The sequence below is a fragment of the Candidozyma auris genome, chromosome 2 (assembly GCF_003013715.1).
Source record: "Candidozyma auris chromosome 2, complete sequence".
Classification (NCBI taxonomy): domain Eukaryota; kingdom Fungi; phylum Ascomycota; class Pichiomycetes; order Serinales; family Metschnikowiaceae; genus Candidozyma; species Candidozyma auris.
Genome location: NC_072813.1, coordinates 1,739,811 through 1,758,143, shown reverse-complemented (window position 1 = coordinate 1,758,143; position 18,333 = coordinate 1,739,811). Strand labels below are relative to the sequence as shown.

Sequence of the window (18,333 nt, the reverse complement as noted above, 5' to 3'; positions counted from 1 at the left end):
TTACCGGCATACAAACAAAGAAACCGAGTCGGACGATGCTCGTTTAGAGCTCGTTTTCAGTATACGAGGAAAAAAAAGCATCGTGCCGTAAATACCCGCCTGGAGCCTCCTCTACGTGAACGTTTATAAAAGCCCACCTCCTTCCTTATTACAGAAGCCAAAGTACTAACTGCAATTCACCATGGATATTGTGTTGGAAATCGCAGATTCCTTTCTTCTTGATAAGCTTTACGCCAAAGCGTTGCCCAAGGATGGAGCAGTGGCTCAATATATCGCTAACAACTTTGGCAGCAAAAACGCTACCGCTCCGGCCCAGGGGCTCCACATGCCTGCGCCAGTGACTTATTTGGCCTCGTTGGCTGGCAAACTCCAGAGAAAAGACGAAGTTTACGGCCACTTCCCCCAGTTTTTCGATTTCGATGAATACACCAACGCGTCGCTTCTCTCAAGAAGCAATCTCATCAGAGAGTTTGTTTCCATCTTCTTTATCACTGCTATTTTTGGGTGGATTCTTTACTTTTCCGTGGCGTCCTTCTCGTATTTCTTTGTGTTTGACAAGAAGATTTTCAACCACCCAAGGTACTTGAAGAACCAAGTGTCATTGGAAATCTGGCGTGCTACTACTGCCATCCCAGTGATGGTGCTTCTCACAGTGCCTTTCTTCATGGCAGAACTCAACGGATTCTCCAAGCTTTACTTTAACGTGGACGAGTCCACCGGCGGTTGGAAAGCCGTATTGTTACAGTTCCCCTTCTTCATTTTGTTCACCGACTGCGGCATCTACTTCATCCACCGCTGGCTACACTGGCCTTCCGTGTACAAGAAGCTCCACAAGCCCCACCACAAGTGGATTGTTTGCACCCCATTCGCTTCGCACGCTTTCCACCCAGTTGACGGATGGTTCCAGTCGTTACCTTACCACCTCTACCCCATGGTGTTCCCGTTGCACAAGGTTTCCTACTTGCTTTTGTTCACTTTCGTTAACTTCTGGACCGTCATGATCCACGACGGCCAGTACATGTCGAATGACCCCGTGGTCAATGGCACAGCGTGCCACACTGTGCACCACTTGTACTTCAACTACAACTATGGCCAATTCACCACGTTGTGGGACAGATTGGGCCGCTCGTACAGAAGGCCCGACGACTCTTTGTTCGCTAAGAACACTAATCAGGACACCGAGAAGAAGGTATGGAACGAGCAGACCCGCAAGATGGAGGCCATCAGAGGCGAGCTCGAGGGCAAGGATGATGACAGGGAGTACGGGAACTAAAGGAGTTAGTGGTGTTGACAATAACAATCAAATTTTGGTAATGACATAGACAATGAACATGAAAGTATTATACTTGTCATAGCCGTAGACAATATTCGTTGCAGTGTCCTTGGAGTAGCAGTGCGATTTCGCAGCCAAATTCAATGGTACTTGTCTGCAGCGCTATCGTAGTGATCCACCACCTCTGAGAATCTGAACCATCTGTCGAAAGCCAATACCAGCCCCCTAAAAGCATATATAAAAGCATCACCACATGTATCCACACGGTGTGTCCCGGTTGAACAACAGACCCGGGTCAGCACAAGCGGGTAACTACTCTCAACCATACTCTCACACATACAACTCGCAGAACACCGCTCACCAAGGCACCAGCCAACCAGCAGCTCCCTCGATGCAACTACCGCAGCCGACGATGATGGCGCTGAGCTCAATCTTGACGTTGGGTCCATACAAACACAGGAAAGATCTTTCGAGGCACCTGGTGCTTCTGAACTATACGGTGATTGGGTACATCGCCGCAGGAACATACGGAAAAGTGTATAAGGCGAAGCTGAAGGGAGGAACCGCAACCAATGGCAGCACCGAGGATGTGAATGAGATGGCCAGGCAAGTGGCCAGCGAAAATCGACAAACAGAAGACGACGACCAGAAGCTTTTTGCTATCAAGAAGTTCAAGTCAGATAACCATCTGAGCATGGCCCATGCGTTGGGAGCCAACCACGAAGGTGGAGCGTACACGGGGATCTCGCAGTCGGCAATTCGAGAGATGTCGTTGTGTCGAGAGCTAAATCATAAGAATATCACAAAACTCATGGAGATCATGCTTGAGGGCAAGTCCATCTACATGGTGTTCGAGTTTTTCGAGCACGACTTGCTCCAGATCATCCACTATCATCTGCATCCGGACGTGAAGCCCATTCCTGAACAGACAGTAAAATCGCTCATATGGCAGGTGTTGAACGGAGTGACGTTTTTGCACAAAAATTGGGTATTTCACCGAGACTTGAAACCTGCCAACATCATGGTCTCTAGTGATGGCGTGGTGAAAATTGGTGACTTGGGGCTTGCTCGTAAGTTCAACAATCCTCTACAGAGTTTATATACGGGTGACAAAGTGGTGGTGACTATCTGGTATAGAGCTCCAGAGCTTCTCTTGGGCACCCGTCACTACACGCCTGCAATCGATCTTTGGGCTGTGGGTTGTATATTGGCGGAGTTGCTATCTCTCCGACCTATTTTTAAGGGTGAGGAGGCGAAGTTCGACATGAACAACAAAAAGCTGATCCCGTTTCAAAAGAATCAGCTTCAGAAAATCTTTGAAATTCTTGGTACCCCAACCGTGGAGCAGTGGCCCAGTCTCCCCAAATATCCAGACTATTACGCATTTCAACAGCATTTCGGGCTGAAAGGCACGTTATATCAGCCCAATCTTGGTAACTGGTACAAAATGATAGGCGGCAAGAGCAAAGGGTGCCTAGCTTTGCTTCGTGATTTGCTCCATTACGATCCCGTTACTAGAATATCCGCTGATGATGCCCTTCTACATCCATACTTCCTTGAGGCTCCAGCTGTCAAGGAGAACGCCTTCGAGGGCTTGAACGTGAAATACCCAAAGAGAAGAATCTTCACTGACGATATCGACATTACAGCTCAGCACCCCAACTTCAGTAACAAGAGACACTATGACGATGGCTCGTCCAGAAAGAGACAGAGAAACTAATTGACGACTGAAAAGATTACGACTTAGCATTAGGAATAGAACAAGGCATGATGGAAGACTCAATTTGTAGGATTTAAGAGCACCTCGAATGGGTGCAAAAATGCGGAAGAAACATTTGGATTCAAGGTAAGAAGTAGAAGCACTATACATGGTCTTGGATACAAGTGAAGAAATATGTAGAATTACACTTTTGAGTGTGATACAAGAACCTTTCGGTCGCTCATCTCTACTCTGTACATTTGGTGGTACACCTTTTTGAGCGCGACATCAAGGACTAGTTTCACTTCACCCTACCCCAGACTCCACTCAATTGTACAACATCAAATGGTGTACAAACGCCTCGAGCAGTTATACTGCGGCCCGGTATGTGATGTCTACAAAGGAGTACTGTCTGACGGAGTGGTGGTGGCCTTAAAAGTTGCAGATAAAGACTTTATGAAGGAACCCCACAATTTCCGTCGAGAAATTGAGATTCTTCGGAGCCTAAGCGAAGATCAACATCGCAACATAGTGCCTTTTTTAGACTACTACTATATGAAGGCGACGGACGAAAATGTGTTGGTGATGCCGTTTTATGAGATGGACCTCTGTCTGTTGATGAAGCAGAACATGAAGAGAAAGATGCGATTTCGTCTTGAGGACCCTGCTAAAAACAAGGTAGAGGAAAGAAATAACTTGGATTTGGAGGCGGCAAAGGAGATAACGTTTGGTTTGGCGGCAGCGGTCAAGTATTTGCACGGAAAACATTTCATTCATAGAGACATCAAGCCAGCCAACGTATTCTTCAAGTCGTCTTCGGAAAGGCCATTCGTGCCCGTATTGGGCGATTTTGGTATCTCGTACCCGGTGGACTATCCGCCGTCCCTGGAACCTGCAGACCAAAAGGTGGGCGACATTGCAACTGGGTACTATAAGGCACCTGAGCTTTGCTTTGGAGTCACTGACTACTCGTACGAGGTAGATCTTTGGCTGCTTGGGATCTTGATACTGTATTTGTACTCGAATGATGGGCATCCGGTAAACAGAGAAGTTGAAGAAGACGAGCACGAGGAGATGCCTCAGTTGAATGACTTCGTGCTTCTTCGAGGGCTCTTCAAAAACTTCGGTACGCCCACCATCACAGACCCAGATAGCGAGCTCTATTGGGGGAAAATGGCTAGTGAAAATTTTCATTTTGTCAAATTCAACTACACACAGCATCCGAGGAAGCCAGTGGAAGAGCTCTTGCCAAGATGCAACGACGAAACTGTGAAGCAATTGTTCAGCGGTTTGACTCGGTACGATAACAGAGTACTCAATCTCGACCATATTTAGTAAAGTGAGCATTTTGAGATAGACACCGTCTTGTCTACTTTCACCAGGTTCCTTAGCATACACTCATTTTGCATAATTCACTACATATTACGTGTGAAAGACATCACAAAGCATATATTCATAGCATCTAAAAGATTTTAAAAACGACCTTCTCCCAAGCGTTCTTTGGTATTGGATTGACGTAATTGCGTTCCTCTTCTTCAACAGCCTCCAACTTACTGAAGTCGAACTCCTCGTATGGGTTGAGCCACCTCTTGCGGCCCACCCAGAAATACGAGTAGATGCGGTGGCCAACGTAAAGGCCAAAAACTATGGGCAAGGTGATATACGCAGCAAGGAAGTCACCAATGTGGAAGTCGAAGAACACGGCGTATCCATTGGTGAGGGTAATCAAAGAGACAAAGCCAATGACAAAATACGCTCCATAAGGCTGAAACCTCGTCTTGTATGGGACTCTATCCTCGAGGCCCTGGAAGGCAATGGCTTTTCTCCACCTGGTGTAGGCAAAGGCGGCGGTAATCCAGGAAATGTAGCCAGAAATAGTGGTGATGTTGGAAAACCACTGGAACACCTGGGAAGAGGAGCTAGAGACATTGAGGTAAGCCAAGCATCCGACTGCAAAGACGACAAAAACGCAGTAGATAGGAACTCCAAACCTGTTTACTCTGGTGAAGAGCCTAGGGGCCAAGCCTCTCTTTGCAAGTGAATAGAGAGTTCTGGAGCCAGCGTAGAAAAAGGAGTTTCCAGCAGAAGCAGCTGAAGTCAAGATGACTGCGTTGATGATGTGGTTCAAGACAGGAATGCCAGCATTCTGGATACCCACGACAAAAGGGGAAGCTGAAGCATTCTTCTCTCCCATCAACCTTGTACTTCTTGAGTCAGCGATAATACCAATCACCAACGAACCAATGATGTAGAAGAATGCCAAACGGTAAATGAACTGATTAGCACATCTTGGGATAATACGGCGGGGCCTAACAACTTCTCCTGAGCAAGCCACGATCAATTCAGGACTCATAATGAAAGAGTATCCTGCCCTGACGATAGCAGTCCAAGTTGCCAAAAAGCGGCCTGTGCTTCCAGGAACCAAGTGCTGATGAAAGGCATTTCCTCCTGTCCAATGACGAAAGCCAAGTCTATCTCCTGTTGGCCCTCCGCCAAACATCAACACGATACCCAAAATGATCAAACCGGTGATTGCAAATATCTTGATACTGGCAAAGAAGAATTCTGCCTCACCGTAAAATTGCACGGGCAACAAGTTCAATATAAGCATCATGGCCAACAATATCGAGATCCACACAGCAATGTGGACGTCTGTTGTCCAATACTGAATCAACATCGCTGCTGCCACAATCTCGGTCGCCACAAGAATGGAGAACCCATACCAGTAGTTGTAGCCGAGAGCAAAGCCCAAGGAAGGGTCGGTGAAGTCATTGATAAATTGCTGGGAGCCCGTTCCCGGCACCGGCAAAAAAGCAGCCATTTCCGCCAACATATTCATCACAAACCACACCACCACCGACATCACCAAATAAGAGATCCACAACGGCGCTGGACCCGTCTGGTACAACACCTGGCCCGAGCCCAAGAACAAGCCTGTGCCAATAGCACCGCCCAAGGCGATCAACTGAACGTGTCTGTTTTTTAGACCCTTTTTCAACTCATGCTCCTTGAATGGAGACTCTTGAGAACTAAGTTCTCCATAACCTTCTTCAAGGAATTCCACCGATTGCGTGGGCTTCTCCTTGTAGTCTGACGGGCTTCTGAGAATAGAGGAAGATGGTGAACGTTGCATCTTTTGATGTATAAGCATTTACTAGCGATCATGGTGGTCATTATATAGATTTACGGAAGTAAGAGACTTTGCTGGGCTGCACGGCGTTCGAGATGAATTGTGGGGCAGAGATAGACTCAAGCACAAGAAATATTCGGAGTGGAACAATGGCAGATTTGGGGTTGATGGGTGCGAAGCGTCTTCATAGTCAGACGAGTAAATGGTTGCAAAATATTTGAGATCGCCATATTTTGAACGACACATCAGAAGGGAGGTTGTAGGAGGGTGGAAATATCGAAAAATATCTTTAATTTTGACTTCCACAGAACTTTAACTGGGATTTTTCGAGGCTGGAGCAGGCATCACGTCCTGAATATCATTCGGGCTTGGGTCTTGGCTACTCCACCATCACAAGAACAAAGGCTCATGAAGTGGCAGATCCATCGAATTTATAGGTTTTTTTTTTTTTCTATGATATTTTATAAGAAGCATCTCTCCTGATGGCATATTGCTATTCTTCCTTCATTAGTTGTGTTTAAATTGATATCCACTGAGAGTTACAACTTCTCATGCAAAATAGTGCTGGGCTTGGCAGAGGCACAAAAGAAGGTGGAGCTGATGTACGATGATTCTCGCTGAAAACTTCCGCTTGGAAAAGTTGCAAACTGGCTGTTTTCTGCAGATTGAGCAATCATACGCCTCGGACTTCTTATCGTGGCCATTGTGGGTTCAAGGCGTTTACTGTTTTGTCTGGCGTGATAATGCACGGTCTAATAAACCCCAGAGATCGCAAACGACACCCAGATGATTACAAAAACCTTCACAATACTTAATAGATAGCAGACTTCGAGGAAGGCTCAACAGAGAAATTAGAACTTTTGATGGTTAACACCAGGATTTCTCATATGAGCTACGTGAGATTTCCCAGCTACCTCAAATGGGTAATAGCACAACATAGACTTGACTTTACCTCAGTATGAATTCTTTCAGCATGCTTTCAGTCAGCAGTGAAGTCTGTTCAGTAGTATTCAGCCACTGGCTTCCACAAATATAGTGTGAAGACCACATCTGCTTTCACTAGGCAGACATCGTCGTATCGCATTCCTTGTTGAACCTTGACAACCCAAGATTCTTTTAAATAGCTACTACTTTCGATACAACCATGACGTCTACTTGGATGCAGCTAGAAAAAATGGCAAAAAGATTGCAGCACCACAATTTCACACATGGTCTCCCACTGTGTCCCTGAATGGCTTGACTATTGTTGATCGGACGGGTAACAGTATGTCCCACTTGGCCTGACAGCAATCAATAAGCAGTGATTTTATTTACTATATGAGCACTTTAATGAATTATAGACTTTATGGCAAAATTTTGATAATGGGTCAAAATTATAGTATTTTAAGCAAAAAAATCATTCAAGGAAGCTGAATACCCGCAGAGTCCCGCTTTATGGCCAAAAAAAGGAGTTTGTTACCAATTTGAAAATTGTAAGAGAAGAATAGTCAGAATGTGATAAACTAGCCGTCAAAAAAGACGGGCGGATCAACTTATTTAAAGCAGAAGAGGCACCATGTGGATTGGAGGGAGCCGTTTCCGTGGGTGGTTGTTGAGCACTAGATGTTATCATGTCGTTCCGTTACACTATTAGGATCTAGGAACCGTCAGTAAACCTAAATAAACAGAAATGAAAGCGGAAAATAGTCAACCATTTTGAAACCTTCTTTTCGGCAAAACCTTCGAAAAGATCCGCAAAGACACCGTTATCGACGGTTTCAGGTGGAGATTGCGCTTTCGGAACCGTGTATCGGAAGCTGCTCCCAATGAGGCTTCCTTCACTGAAAATGTGTCAACAACCGTAAAAAAAGGTCTCTCCTTATCTAGAGAATCATGACGTAATTCCGTTCAGACGCAAAATCTCTTCGACCTAAACTCACTGCTTGTAGTGAGTGTTCCACTACGCAAAGCCCAGATGAGCCCTTCTACCAGAACAGGCCCTCCACAACACATCCTGCCATATTTGACAAGCACAGAAATCCAGCTCAGTTCCCCAGACAGTTTCCTAGCCACCAAACGCCGACTAGACGTTCACGGCCAATGAAGTTGGGGAATGGAGGCTTGCCCTGCTAAAGCACCCGTCACCCGAAGCGCAAGATGCCTGAAGGATGACTTTAAACGAGACACACTCTGACCAGGCTTAGGTTGTACAGATTCACGAATCATGACGTTGATGAGAGTTTTCTTCTTCTTTGCGGGATCGGAAGTCCTCCTGAAGAAGAGCGCAACCTGCTGCAACCAGAGCTAAAAGCCCAAGGCTGTGGAAAACATGAATGACGAGTGGCAAGGGAAATGAGCAATACAGAATGAAAACCTGCCACAACCCCTTCAAGGTGAAGAACCCAAAGGTATGAAGCGAGTGGGGCCATACAAAATCGCAAACCTTCATCATCCCTTCCACAGGTTTATTTTTTTCAGGTTGCTCTCACCATCTGGCCTTTTTGCAACCATACAACAGCGCACGGCCAAACCAAGGGCTTCAAATGCAACCAGTATAAAACACACACACACCTGCGAAGGGTCACCAGGAAACCAAACCACCAGCGAGTTTGCACACTTGCTTAGAGAATGTACTAGCACACAAAAGCATCTTAACTGGCTGGATCAAAATTGGCCTCCAAAGCGCTTGGAAGTCATCTGTGCCTTTTGAGTTACACCCTGCAACAGGAAGAAAAAAAAATAAGTGAAAAAAAAAGCCCATTTGGCTACTTGCCTCATTTAGGCTTTTGCCCCGGTTCAGAAATATCACCACCTCCAGGCCAATAGCCTTCTATACGAGAAGATGAGCAACATCCAAATACAGTGAAGTTCCATATGAGATCATTGATAGGACTTTCTCGAATTTGTGTGTCTCATACCTCCCACACACGAGATCCTCCACCTTGGGTAAGGTCCACTCTTCCCACGCAGATACCGCACAGGGTGCAAAACACGCCCAAAATCCCCCACAGGTAAATAGAACACAGAGTATGGAGAGAGGGAGGTACGAAAAAAAAGAGAATGAACAAAAACTTATAGTCGGGGCATATGACCTGAGTAGGCTGAAGATTCTGATAATAGTCACTTCTTTTGAAAAAAGGTATTTTTTTCTGTAGTTTCCCGTTTGCACCCAATAATCTACCATTCCTGCGCTCCCCACCTTCTGTGCGTTTTGCTGCCTGCCAGAAAGCGTAAACCTCCATATATATAGGAGCTGGCAGCCCCGCCTTTAAAGACTTCCAAACAACTTCCCTCATCCACACTCACTTTTATTTAACTATTTGCTATGACGACTTTGCTTAAGGGACTCGGCAAGCTCCAAGTGCTGAGTAACCCAGTCAGCGATTCTCCCACAGACGAGGACTTCATCAGATTCTTGGACTACGAAGAGCTAGAGCGCAAGTTTGGCTGCCACAAGTACTACCCAAAGTTTTTGAACAACTATGACTATTCGACGCCCGAGATCAAGGAGATGATTGGCAACAAACCCGTGTATTCGAAAGCCAACAAGCATTTGAAGAACTTCAAGAACCCTGGCACGAAAAAGACTTTTGTCACTGAGATTGATGTGGAGACTGGGGAGTTGACGGTGAAGGAAAAAATCGAAAAGGAAGATAAAAAGGACAGAAAACAGCGAAAGGAGGAAAGAAAAGCCCGCAGAGAAGGACGCAAAGAGGATCGCAAGGAGCGTAAGGAGCTTCGTAGGGAACAGCGGGACGAGAGGAAAGAGCTACGTCTCGAGCAGTTGCGCAAGCGGAGGGAACAGGCGAACAGGAACCGCAAGGATGAAGGTAAAAGTGACCAGGGAGAAGTCGGGGCCCAGGTAAACGGCCACGTCCAGCTTGAATCCTCTATTCAGCCTGCTCCACAAGGCGATGCTGCTCCTCCTCCATACCAAGAAAGGCGTAGCTCGGTGGCCACAGGGCATCTGGGCAGTACACAAAACCTGGGTCCTTTTGGAGCGCCTTTAAAGGCAGCAGACAACCCGACACAGAATAAAGGACCGGGTGTTGAGGACAATGACTTCCTGTTCAACAACCCCTTTGGCGAGCAGAGCACGCTTGTTCCAGAAAAGATCCCAGAAAACAAACCCACCCACATCTCTAGACACGACTCAGTGGCGTCGAAGTACAGCGGGATCCGTGTCAGGCAAGGTTCTGTCCACAGTGGGGTGAAACCCAGGCAGAATTCGGTGCAAACGCTTGAAAAACCACGCAAATTCACCCTTTCGCTGAGACTAAGGGATATGCTTATGCCCCATAAGCACACTGCGTGTGAAAACAACACGGAATTACAGAGAACACAATCGTTTGACCAGACCCGGTCGACGATGACGCTGAACAGAGGCGCCAAAACAGGAAAGCTAAAGATATCTATAAACGATTCAAAAGCTCGCAGGATGAGCGAACAAATTGGTACGTATAATTTGATTTTGAAAGAAGAGAATGAGAAAGCGAGAATGTTGACGATTTTGATGATGGCAGAGTTAAACCGAGAAGCTGGAGCATGGAGTAGACGTGGAGAAAGACATGCGACAGAATAACCGAGTAGAGCACTGAGACAGAAACAGACTAGAAGACAATGATGTTAAGACTGGAGGAACACGACAAAAGTATTAAAAATGGTGGCCAACGCCAGGTGGCTAATGACGGCAGCTTGATTGGGAAGAGCGCATGGGGTACAGCGTACCAAGGTACAAGCGAGGCACAAGCGAACGCCTGACCAATGCTTTGGTTGCGTTGTTTGTGCATTCAATGAGTATTGTCAGGGAAAGCACTCGGAACTCCCGGCAAGGAGACATCGAGACTCATTTTGTTTTTTTTGCAGCCATAATAGAGTTTCAAGTGAAGGAGTTGAAGAGTGGGGAATTTTTCATTTTACTTTTACAAGGACTTAAGGTCGTCTCAAAGCGGCCAATAAAGCAAGAAGTGAAATTTCCAGCCCAAATCAGTATAAAACCACTCCCCCAAATCTTAAAGAACTAGAAAGACCCCTGGCCAGGAGAACGAATTTGCAATGCGGGGAAGCCATCGAGGATGGCCCTCTGCGTGCAGTACCTCGATGAAGGGCGCTTTTTCAGCACAGCGTCATCCTGCAGCCCTCAATTGGAACCTCCGCAATACACATCAAGGGTCATAAGAAATGAAGTGAAATCGGGGTAACTTGAGAAAAAGGGTACGGTGGAAGTGAACACGTGGGAGAGAATAAGATATACACGTGACGCCCAGTCACGATCCTTTCTCCTAAATGGCACTACCTTTAAACTTTTCCTGTGCCCTTTGTCCCCACACTTCCGCCGTGCGGCCAATCCCCACCCAGATTCAGAAATCTCACTCAGAGCAGATTTTGTCCTGAGAGTCGCCATAGTGGACTTTTTTTAGTGGGTCCCATTTTCCCGTCGTGCGCGCCCAAATTTGCTGCGTGACCTATACCATTTGGTTTTCGCAACACCCGCGAGACACTGAACGGCTTGTTTTTTCTGGGGTTTTCCCTTTGTGATTTAGATCTATAAGTGAGAGAGTGTCCGTTGGAAAGACAGACAAGGAATCGAAATCCAAGAAAAAAACAGGTTTAAAGGTTGTCAATTGAGCGTCTCTCGGTCTGATTTTGTTGTCAGTGGAGTGAGTTGTTGCAAAAGTTTCGAAAACACCCATAGCTTCATTTCGTCGGCCACACCTTGATTCCTCGCATACTTGATCAGGTGGCATTATAGCGTTTTCAGCTGCTGTTTCAGTTTCCTTCTAGCTTCAGTTCAAGCTCCAGCGTTTCATATAGCTCGGTTTCGTTGTTGTTTCCACTGACTTAGTGTCGCTTGTCAGTGTCTTACTCATTACATTGTTCAAAGTGATCTCGTTCATCTTTCATTCCTTCTATCACAACTCTGACCTTTACTAACATGTCCAAAATAGAAGTCATAACGGAGAATGTCAATAACGGCCTGACGGGGAAGCTCGAGTCGATCCAGTACACTAAGTCACAAATGGTTGGCCACGGCTCGTTTGGTGTGGTGTTTCAAACTCAGCTTTTACCGTCTAATGAGATTGCTGCCATCAAGCAGGTCTTGCAGGATAAGCGTTTCAAGAACAGAGAGTTGCAAATCATGAAGTTGGTGCACCACCGCAACGTAGTGGACTTAAGGTACTACTTTTACACCAACAATGATAAAAACGAGTTGTTCTTGAATCTCATCTTGGAGTTCGTCCCCGAGACGTTGTACAAAGCATCGCATTACTATGTTTCCAAAAGACTTAGCATGCCCTCGTTGGAAGTGAAGTTGTACACTTACCAAATGTTTAGGGCCTTGAACTACATACACTCCCAAGGCATTTGTCATAGAGACATCAAACCACAGAACTTGTTGATTGATCCAGAAACGGGAGTGCTCAAGTTGTGTGATTTTGGCTCAGCAAAAATCCTCAATCCTCTGGAGCCCAATGTCTCCTACATATGCTCCAGATACTATAGGGCACCAGAATTGATCTTTGGTGCCACAAACTACACAACGAAAATCGATGTCTGGTCAGCTGGATGTGTCATGGCTGAATTAATTTTTGGCCAACCTTTGTTCCCTGGAGAGTCTGGGGTGGACCAGTTGGTGGAGATTATAAAGATTTTGGGTACCCCCACAAGGGAACAGATAAAGAATATGAACCCAAACTACACAGAGTATAAGTTCCCTCTGATAAAACCGGTGCCATTGTCGAAGATATTTAGAAAGAACTCTGCCGACTGTGTGCAATTCATCATGAAGATTTTGGAGTACTCTCCAATCGACAGAATATCGTGCATTGAAGCATTGGCCGACCCGTACTTTGACGAGTTGAGAGAGGAGAGCACAAAGTTGCCTAATTACAGGAAATTGTTCAGCCAACAGATCTACAGCAACTCGACGCATTACCCACATCAGAACAACGCCACGTACCAATTGTACTCTAATCAACCTGATGTGCGGGAGTTGCCCGAGTTGTTTGACTTTGATGACCGTGAATTATCGGTGGAGCCATCGTTGAACCTGGTGTTGGTTCCAAAGCATGCATTAAATAGATTGAGAATTACTCGTGGCAACAGCTTGGACTCCTTCGTGCCCATGACGCCGGAGGAGATGGAGGTCACTTTAGAGTGATTGACCGACGTTGAGCTGTCGCTGCATGGTACTACCTGATGTCTAATCTCGCTTATGTTGTCACGATAAATGTCAAAATGTCGTCAATCGTAGAGTGTTTAGAGTCTTGGTTTGTCCACTTTCTTTACTTCGTGAGTTGCGGTTGGAGTAGGAGGCACCAGCTTCTGCTGCTCAACAGGAACAGTCTTGGCAGCCTTCCTTCTGGAGAACATCCGTGTGAAGGGCAACACAAACCATTTTGCAAACCACGGCATGCCTAGTAGACTAAAAGCAAGTCTTACAGGAAAGAGCGCCTTAACTATCACGTAGGCATAGGCACCCTCCATGATGATCTGCACTTTCTCGTTCAACGAGTAGTTTCCCCAATCAAAAGAGACCATGGCCAGATCAATGATCTTTGTGCCCTTTTCGATGGCCCACGATGGTAAGTCCAAAGACGACACCATGAGCAAGTCGTGATAACTATGGAGCAAGTACCATATGCCAACTAAAGGAAGGATGGCAGTGAGCTCATGAAGTATCAAAAAGGCAGTCACATGCGAAACTGGAGCATGGATGAATTGAGTTGTCCACGGTCTCAAGATCCGAGGGACTTTACTCAAGATCGGGTGTTTGTCAAACGCCTGGTGGTCCACTTGGTTTTGATTTTTCGGTTGGGTTTGCGCAGCTTTCTTTCCAAAAAGGCCCAAAGCCGGTGTATTGTGAATCCAAGCGTGGGAAAGGCGAAGATGAGGTTTTGGCTGGACCAAAAGGCGTCTTGTCGGAACGAGAAGCATGGAGGAGATGAAGATGAAGTGGTGGAGATGCGGCAGAAGTGGTTTCTGGTGAAGTCACGTGGACAAGGTACGAGAAGACACTGGCTGTTAAGTCGTTCAAGCGATGCTTAAAATATATATATATATATACCTTTTGAACTCTGCAGATCTCATTATTTACAGGCCTCTTCAAATGTTCTTCTTTTTCTGGAAGGTGGATAAAGGATAGTACTAGTGAAGGCTTCAATGGCTGCGAAATTTGTCAAGTTAAACTAGATACTAAAAGGTGGTAGATTCCACAATCATGGGTTAAATATAGGTTTCAGTCTAAAGTTCCTTGATTCCAAGATACCTCGGCGAATGTCTTTGAGATAGTGATGAATTGGCAGAATGATGGTGATGCACCAAATGTGGAATTCAATAGGTTATCTGACCCTAATCCATCTCTGCCAATCCGAGTAGACAGCTGATTGAGGTCAATTTTTCAAGCAACACCAAAAAAGGTTTAAGCCTCCATTATAAGTCTTATTTCCACCACACTTTTCCCAATTTACTAGAAGACTCCTTCGAATAGTGCGTTGCTTATTCAACCGAGGAACAACGCAGGGCGGATGGAGGTAACCCCCCCAAAAAGGCAGTCGGTGAGATTCCACAAAAGAGACCTCTCTGTTCTAACCAGCAGTGCCCTGACATTCTAAGAAAACTTTCACTGTTAAAATGTATTTTATTTTGTATTATCTCTTCATTGCAAGGGCCCTGGTGACGATTTCGTTTCACTGGCTGGCAGAATTTCTCAGCAATCGAGTCGATTCCACTTGTCATCTTTTATCACCAAAATTCTGGCAGTTACCGACTTCCACTGTTAGAGCTTCGTCGAGAGATATTCCTCAAAGGTCGAATACGTCCTTCTTTTAAGCCAGATTGATCAAACGTTCATATGGGCCCTGGGCACCTCGTGATAGCCACATTGAGTAACCCACAGACATGTTGAGCCCCTTCCCCTATTTCTTGTAGATAGTTACACCATCTAAATCCACATTGTATTCAGCTGAAGCCTTCAAAATCTCAAAGATGCAAATGCCCCTGTAACCCACCTCGTTTCTCGTTTACAACCCTCATCCACCCTGGTACTCTCGTATACTTCGCGAATCGCGTATATAAGAGTCCTTTTCCACCTTCTCACAACCTCTCCCCCAACCAACTTCATACGAACTTCAACATGTCTGTTTACATTGTTGCTGCTGCCAGAACCCCGATCGGCTCGTTCCAGGGCTCCTTGAGCTCGCTCACGTACCCTGAGTTGGGTGCTCACGCCGTCAAAGCCGCTTTGGAGAAAGTTCCTCAAATCAAGCCAGACCAGGTGGAAGAAATCATCTTTGGTGGTGTTTTACAGGCCAACGTCGGCCAGGCGCCCGCTAGACAAGTGGCGTTGAAAGCTGGTCTTTCGGAGGCCGTGGTGGCGTCGACAATCAACAAGGTGTGTGCCTCAGGAATGAAGGCCGTCATCTTGGGCGCCCAGACGATTTTGACTGGTACTGCCGACATCGTTGTTGCTGGAGGCGCCGAGTCCATGTCCAACACCCCTTACTACCTTCCACTGGCCCGTGGCGGTGCCAGATACGGCGATGCCACCTTGGTAGACGGTGTGCAGAAGGACGGCTTGTTGGATGTCTACGACCAGAAGTTGATGGGTGTGGCTGCTGAAAAATGCGCCAAGGACTACGGCATCACCAGAGAGGACCAGGACAACTTCGCCTTGAATTCGTACAAGAGAGCCCAGGCGGCCGTGGAGAAGGGCAAGTTCAAGAACGAGGTCGCCCCTGTCACCATCAAGGGCACCAGAGGTAAGCCTGACAGAGTGGTTGCCAACGACGAAGAGCCTGCCAACTTGAACGAGGACCGTTTGAAGAGCGCAAGAACCGTGTTCCAGAAAGAGAACGGTACTGTCACCGCTCCTAACGCCTCCAAGTTGAACGATGGTGGTGCCGCTTTGGTGTTGGTTTCCGAGGCCAAGTTGAAGGAGTTGGGCTTGACCCCCTTGGCCAAGATCCGTGGCTGGGGTGAGGCTGCCAGAACCCCAATCGACTTCACCGTGGCTCCATCCTTGGCTGTTCCAAAGGCTTTGAAACACGCGTCTGTGTCCCAGGACGAGGTAGACTTCTTCGAGGTCAACGAGGCCTTCTCTGTGGTTGGTTTGGCCAACGCCAAGCTCTGCAACCTTCCTCTCAGCAAGGTGAATGTGTACGGTGGTGCTGTCGCGTTGGGCCACCCATTGGGCTGCTCTGGTGCCAGAATCATTGTCACTTTGCTCTCTGTCTTGTCTCAGGAAGGCGGTAAGATCGGCGTTGCTGGTGTGTGCAACGGTGGCGGTGGTGCTTCTGCCATTGTCATTGAGCGTGTTGACCACACATCTAAGTTGTAGTGGTGCCACCACAAAGTATATATTCTGTACATCGTGCAAATAAGTTAGAAATATATTCTCTTAACAAATACAAGAAAAAAGAAAAATTAACGTCATATATTATGCTAGATCACCAAGTAGCCTCAGGTAATGCCGTTGCTAAATGCAGTGTTAAGAAAATGTCTCTCGGCAGTGTAGAATAAAGTGACTGCTGAAGGCGTGAAAAAAATGCTCTTTTGTAGCAGTAAAAAGATTCTCATCAAATTCACCCCAACGTCACCATAAATGGTCCTCAGAGAGCCCATGGCCAGGGCAGCCGATAATCTTATTTGAGGATTGTCGGGGAACCAAACACTCATGTGCTGTTTTCTGTAAATACATCAGGACAGTCAGTGTCCTATAGTCAGACCAGCACCCTATTGTCCTGAGCGTTAGTTAGCATGTTGAAACACAAAATCGCCCTCTCCGGCTATGGTCTCCCCAGGAGATCAATGTGCCGCTTGCCCAACTGGTGGATTGTCCATATCCACGATCGTGCAGCGTAATCCATATTCAGCGCCACGCTCGAAGACGAGACTTTCTTGCCGTCAACGCCCACAATGGCTCCGCTGTGCTCTGCAAGCGTTAGCAGCGAGTCTAACGCACTCACCACCAAAGCGTTTGCACCTTCCTCCACGGTGACACCAAAAAAGTAGCCAAAAATTTGAAACAAGCACCAAAACAAAATGCCAATGATGGGCAAACGAGTCCAGTAGCTGAAATAATTTGTGTTCATGATGAACCCTGGCTGCACCGACAAGCAAAGGATTCTCGGGTTCCTGAGCGCCAACATCTTCATGAAATGCACCCCTGCCGTTTTCGCCATGGCATATCGAAACCACGTAAACACAGCGTTTGGGTGGTAGTCGAACGTCAGCCCCAAGTTGAAGTACCTGAACGCAAGCCTGTGGCCCGCAGAGCCCAAGTATAGCACTCTGGGAGGGTCCCCATCCGGGTACAAGTCGGCCGTTCGCTCTAGCAAGGGCAAAAGCTTTGTTGTGAGCAAAAACTGCAGCACGTAGTTAGTCTGAAGCTGCAACTCAAACGCATCGTGAGTGGACGTTATCGGCAAACCCATCACGCCAGCGTTATTGATCAAAACGTCCAAGTTCCGTTCGGTCAGCCTGATGTGAGCAGCAGCAGCGAGCACCAGGTCCAACGAGGCCAAATCCAATTCTAGAAATCGGAGCTCGCCGAGGCTGCCGTTGCTCCTGCTGCTGCTGCTGCTGCTGCTGCTGCTGCCTCCACCACCACCGTTCAGCTTCTCCTCGCGTATTCGTAGCGCCTCCTGCTCCAACTCCTTGATCAGCTTCATACACCTCATCTTGGACCGGCCAGCCAAGTACACCACATATCCGTGCAAGTACAACTGGAGCAGTGTGTGCCACCCGACGCCCGAGTTAGCTGCGGTGATGAGAGCCACGCGTCTGCGAGCTTTAGGGTCCATAGGGTTGTTGGAGGTGTAGTAGTAGGGTAGAGGGATGGTGGGAGGCTGAAAGTTGAAGAGGGAAGGTGGTGTGTGTTGCTGCCCGCGCAGACCGAGGAAGAGACTTCGTAGTGAGGAACAGCGTGGAAGAGAAATGGGGGGATTTGTAGAAGCTGGTGAATGAGGTTTACGAGGTTGGGTTGATGTGGTGGTATTGTGGAGGTTTGTTGTGTTGAGTGTCTTTTTTCGTGGGGAAGTCTAAGTGGGACAGTTGGTGGGTGGGTAGGTAGGCTTAGCGCATGGGAGATAAGGTGATCCATGTAAGGTTGACTCAAAGCTGAGATGGAGCTGTGATCAGATGGGAAGGTGGCAAGATGATAAGGTAGTAAGACTAGGAAGGAGAAGGTGTGATAATCGCTGGCTGGAGCTCGACATTGTTCTAGTCAGGGCCTTTCTGTGTGGGGCCATT

General features: G+C 47.0%; 9 protein-coding genes across 9 annotated transcripts; 6 read left to right on the top strand and 3 right to left on the bottom strand. All coding sequences in view use genetic code 12, as the record gives it.

Annotated features, from left to right (window-relative positions):
* Window positions 1-181: 181 nt before the first annotated feature.
* On the top strand, window positions 182-1,273 carry ERG3 (C-5 sterol desaturase; the record flags this gene model as incomplete). Its single annotated transcript, XM_029035787.2, has 1 exon — window positions 182-1,273. The coding sequence occupies one exon, from the start codon at window positions 182-184 to the stop codon at window positions 1,271-1,273; it is 1,092 nt and encodes a 363-aa protein (XP_028891029.1).
* Window positions 1,274-1,526: 253 nt separating this feature from the next.
* SSN3 (cyclin-dependent serine/threonine protein kinase SSN3) lies at window positions 1,527-2,993 on the top strand (the record flags this gene model as incomplete). Its single annotated transcript, XM_029035786.2, has 1 exon — window positions 1,527-2,993. The coding sequence occupies one exon, from the start codon at window positions 1,527-1,529 to the stop codon at window positions 2,991-2,993; it is 1,467 nt and encodes a 488-aa protein (XP_028891028.1).
* A 324-nt stretch (window positions 2,994-3,317) lies between these two features.
* On the top strand, window positions 3,318-4,307 carry CAK1 (cyclin-dependent protein kinase-activating kinase CAK1; the record flags this gene model as incomplete). Its single annotated transcript, XM_029035785.2, has 1 exon — window positions 3,318-4,307. One exon carries the CDS (start codon window positions 3,318-3,320, stop codon window positions 4,305-4,307), a length of 990 nt encoding a protein of 329 aa, XP_028891027.2.
* A 127-nt stretch (window positions 4,308-4,434) lies between these two features.
* CJI96_0002267 (uncharacterized protein) lies at window positions 4,435-6,105 on the bottom strand (the record flags this gene model as incomplete). Its single annotated transcript, XM_029035784.2, has 1 exon — window positions 4,435-6,105. One exon carries the CDS (start codon window positions 6,103-6,105, stop codon window positions 4,435-4,437), a length of 1,671 nt encoding a protein of 556 aa, XP_028891026.2.
* A 3,301-nt stretch (window positions 6,106-9,406) lies between these two features.
* Window positions 9,407-10,663, top strand: CJI96_0002266 (uncharacterized protein; the record flags this gene model as incomplete). The annotated part of the gene is made up of 1 exon (XM_029035783.2): window positions 9,407-10,663. One exon carries the CDS (start codon window positions 9,407-9,409, stop codon window positions 10,661-10,663), a length of 1,257 nt encoding a protein of 418 aa, XP_028891025.2.
* Window positions 10,664-12,016: 1,353 nt separating this feature from the next.
* Window positions 12,017-13,243, top strand: RIM11 (serine/threonine protein kinase; the record flags this gene model as incomplete). The annotated part of the gene is made up of 1 exon (XM_029035782.2): window positions 12,017-13,243. The coding sequence occupies one exon, from the start codon at window positions 12,017-12,019 to the stop codon at window positions 13,241-13,243; it is 1,227 nt and encodes a 408-aa protein (XP_028891024.1).
* A 98-nt stretch (window positions 13,244-13,341) lies between these two features.
* CJI96_0002264 (uncharacterized protein) lies at window positions 13,342-14,019 on the bottom strand (the record flags this gene model as incomplete). The annotated part of the gene is made up of 1 exon (XM_029035781.2): window positions 13,342-14,019. One exon carries the CDS (start codon window positions 14,017-14,019, stop codon window positions 13,342-13,344), a length of 678 nt encoding a protein of 225 aa, XP_028891023.2.
* Window positions 14,020-15,217: 1,198 nt separating this feature from the next.
* Window positions 15,218-16,420, top strand: ERG10 (acetyl-CoA C-acetyltransferase; the record flags this gene model as incomplete). The annotated part of the gene is made up of 1 exon (XM_029035780.2): window positions 15,218-16,420. The coding sequence occupies one exon, from the start codon at window positions 15,218-15,220 to the stop codon at window positions 16,418-16,420; it is 1,203 nt and encodes a 400-aa protein (XP_028891022.1).
* Window positions 16,421-16,868: 448 nt separating this feature from the next.
* Window positions 16,869-17,885, bottom strand: CJI96_0002262 (uncharacterized protein; the record flags this gene model as incomplete). Its single annotated transcript, XM_029035779.2, has 1 exon — window positions 16,869-17,885. The coding sequence occupies one exon, from the start codon at window positions 17,883-17,885 to the stop codon at window positions 16,869-16,871; it is 1,017 nt and encodes a 338-aa protein (XP_028891021.2).
* Window positions 17,886-18,333: the final 448 nt, after the last annotated feature.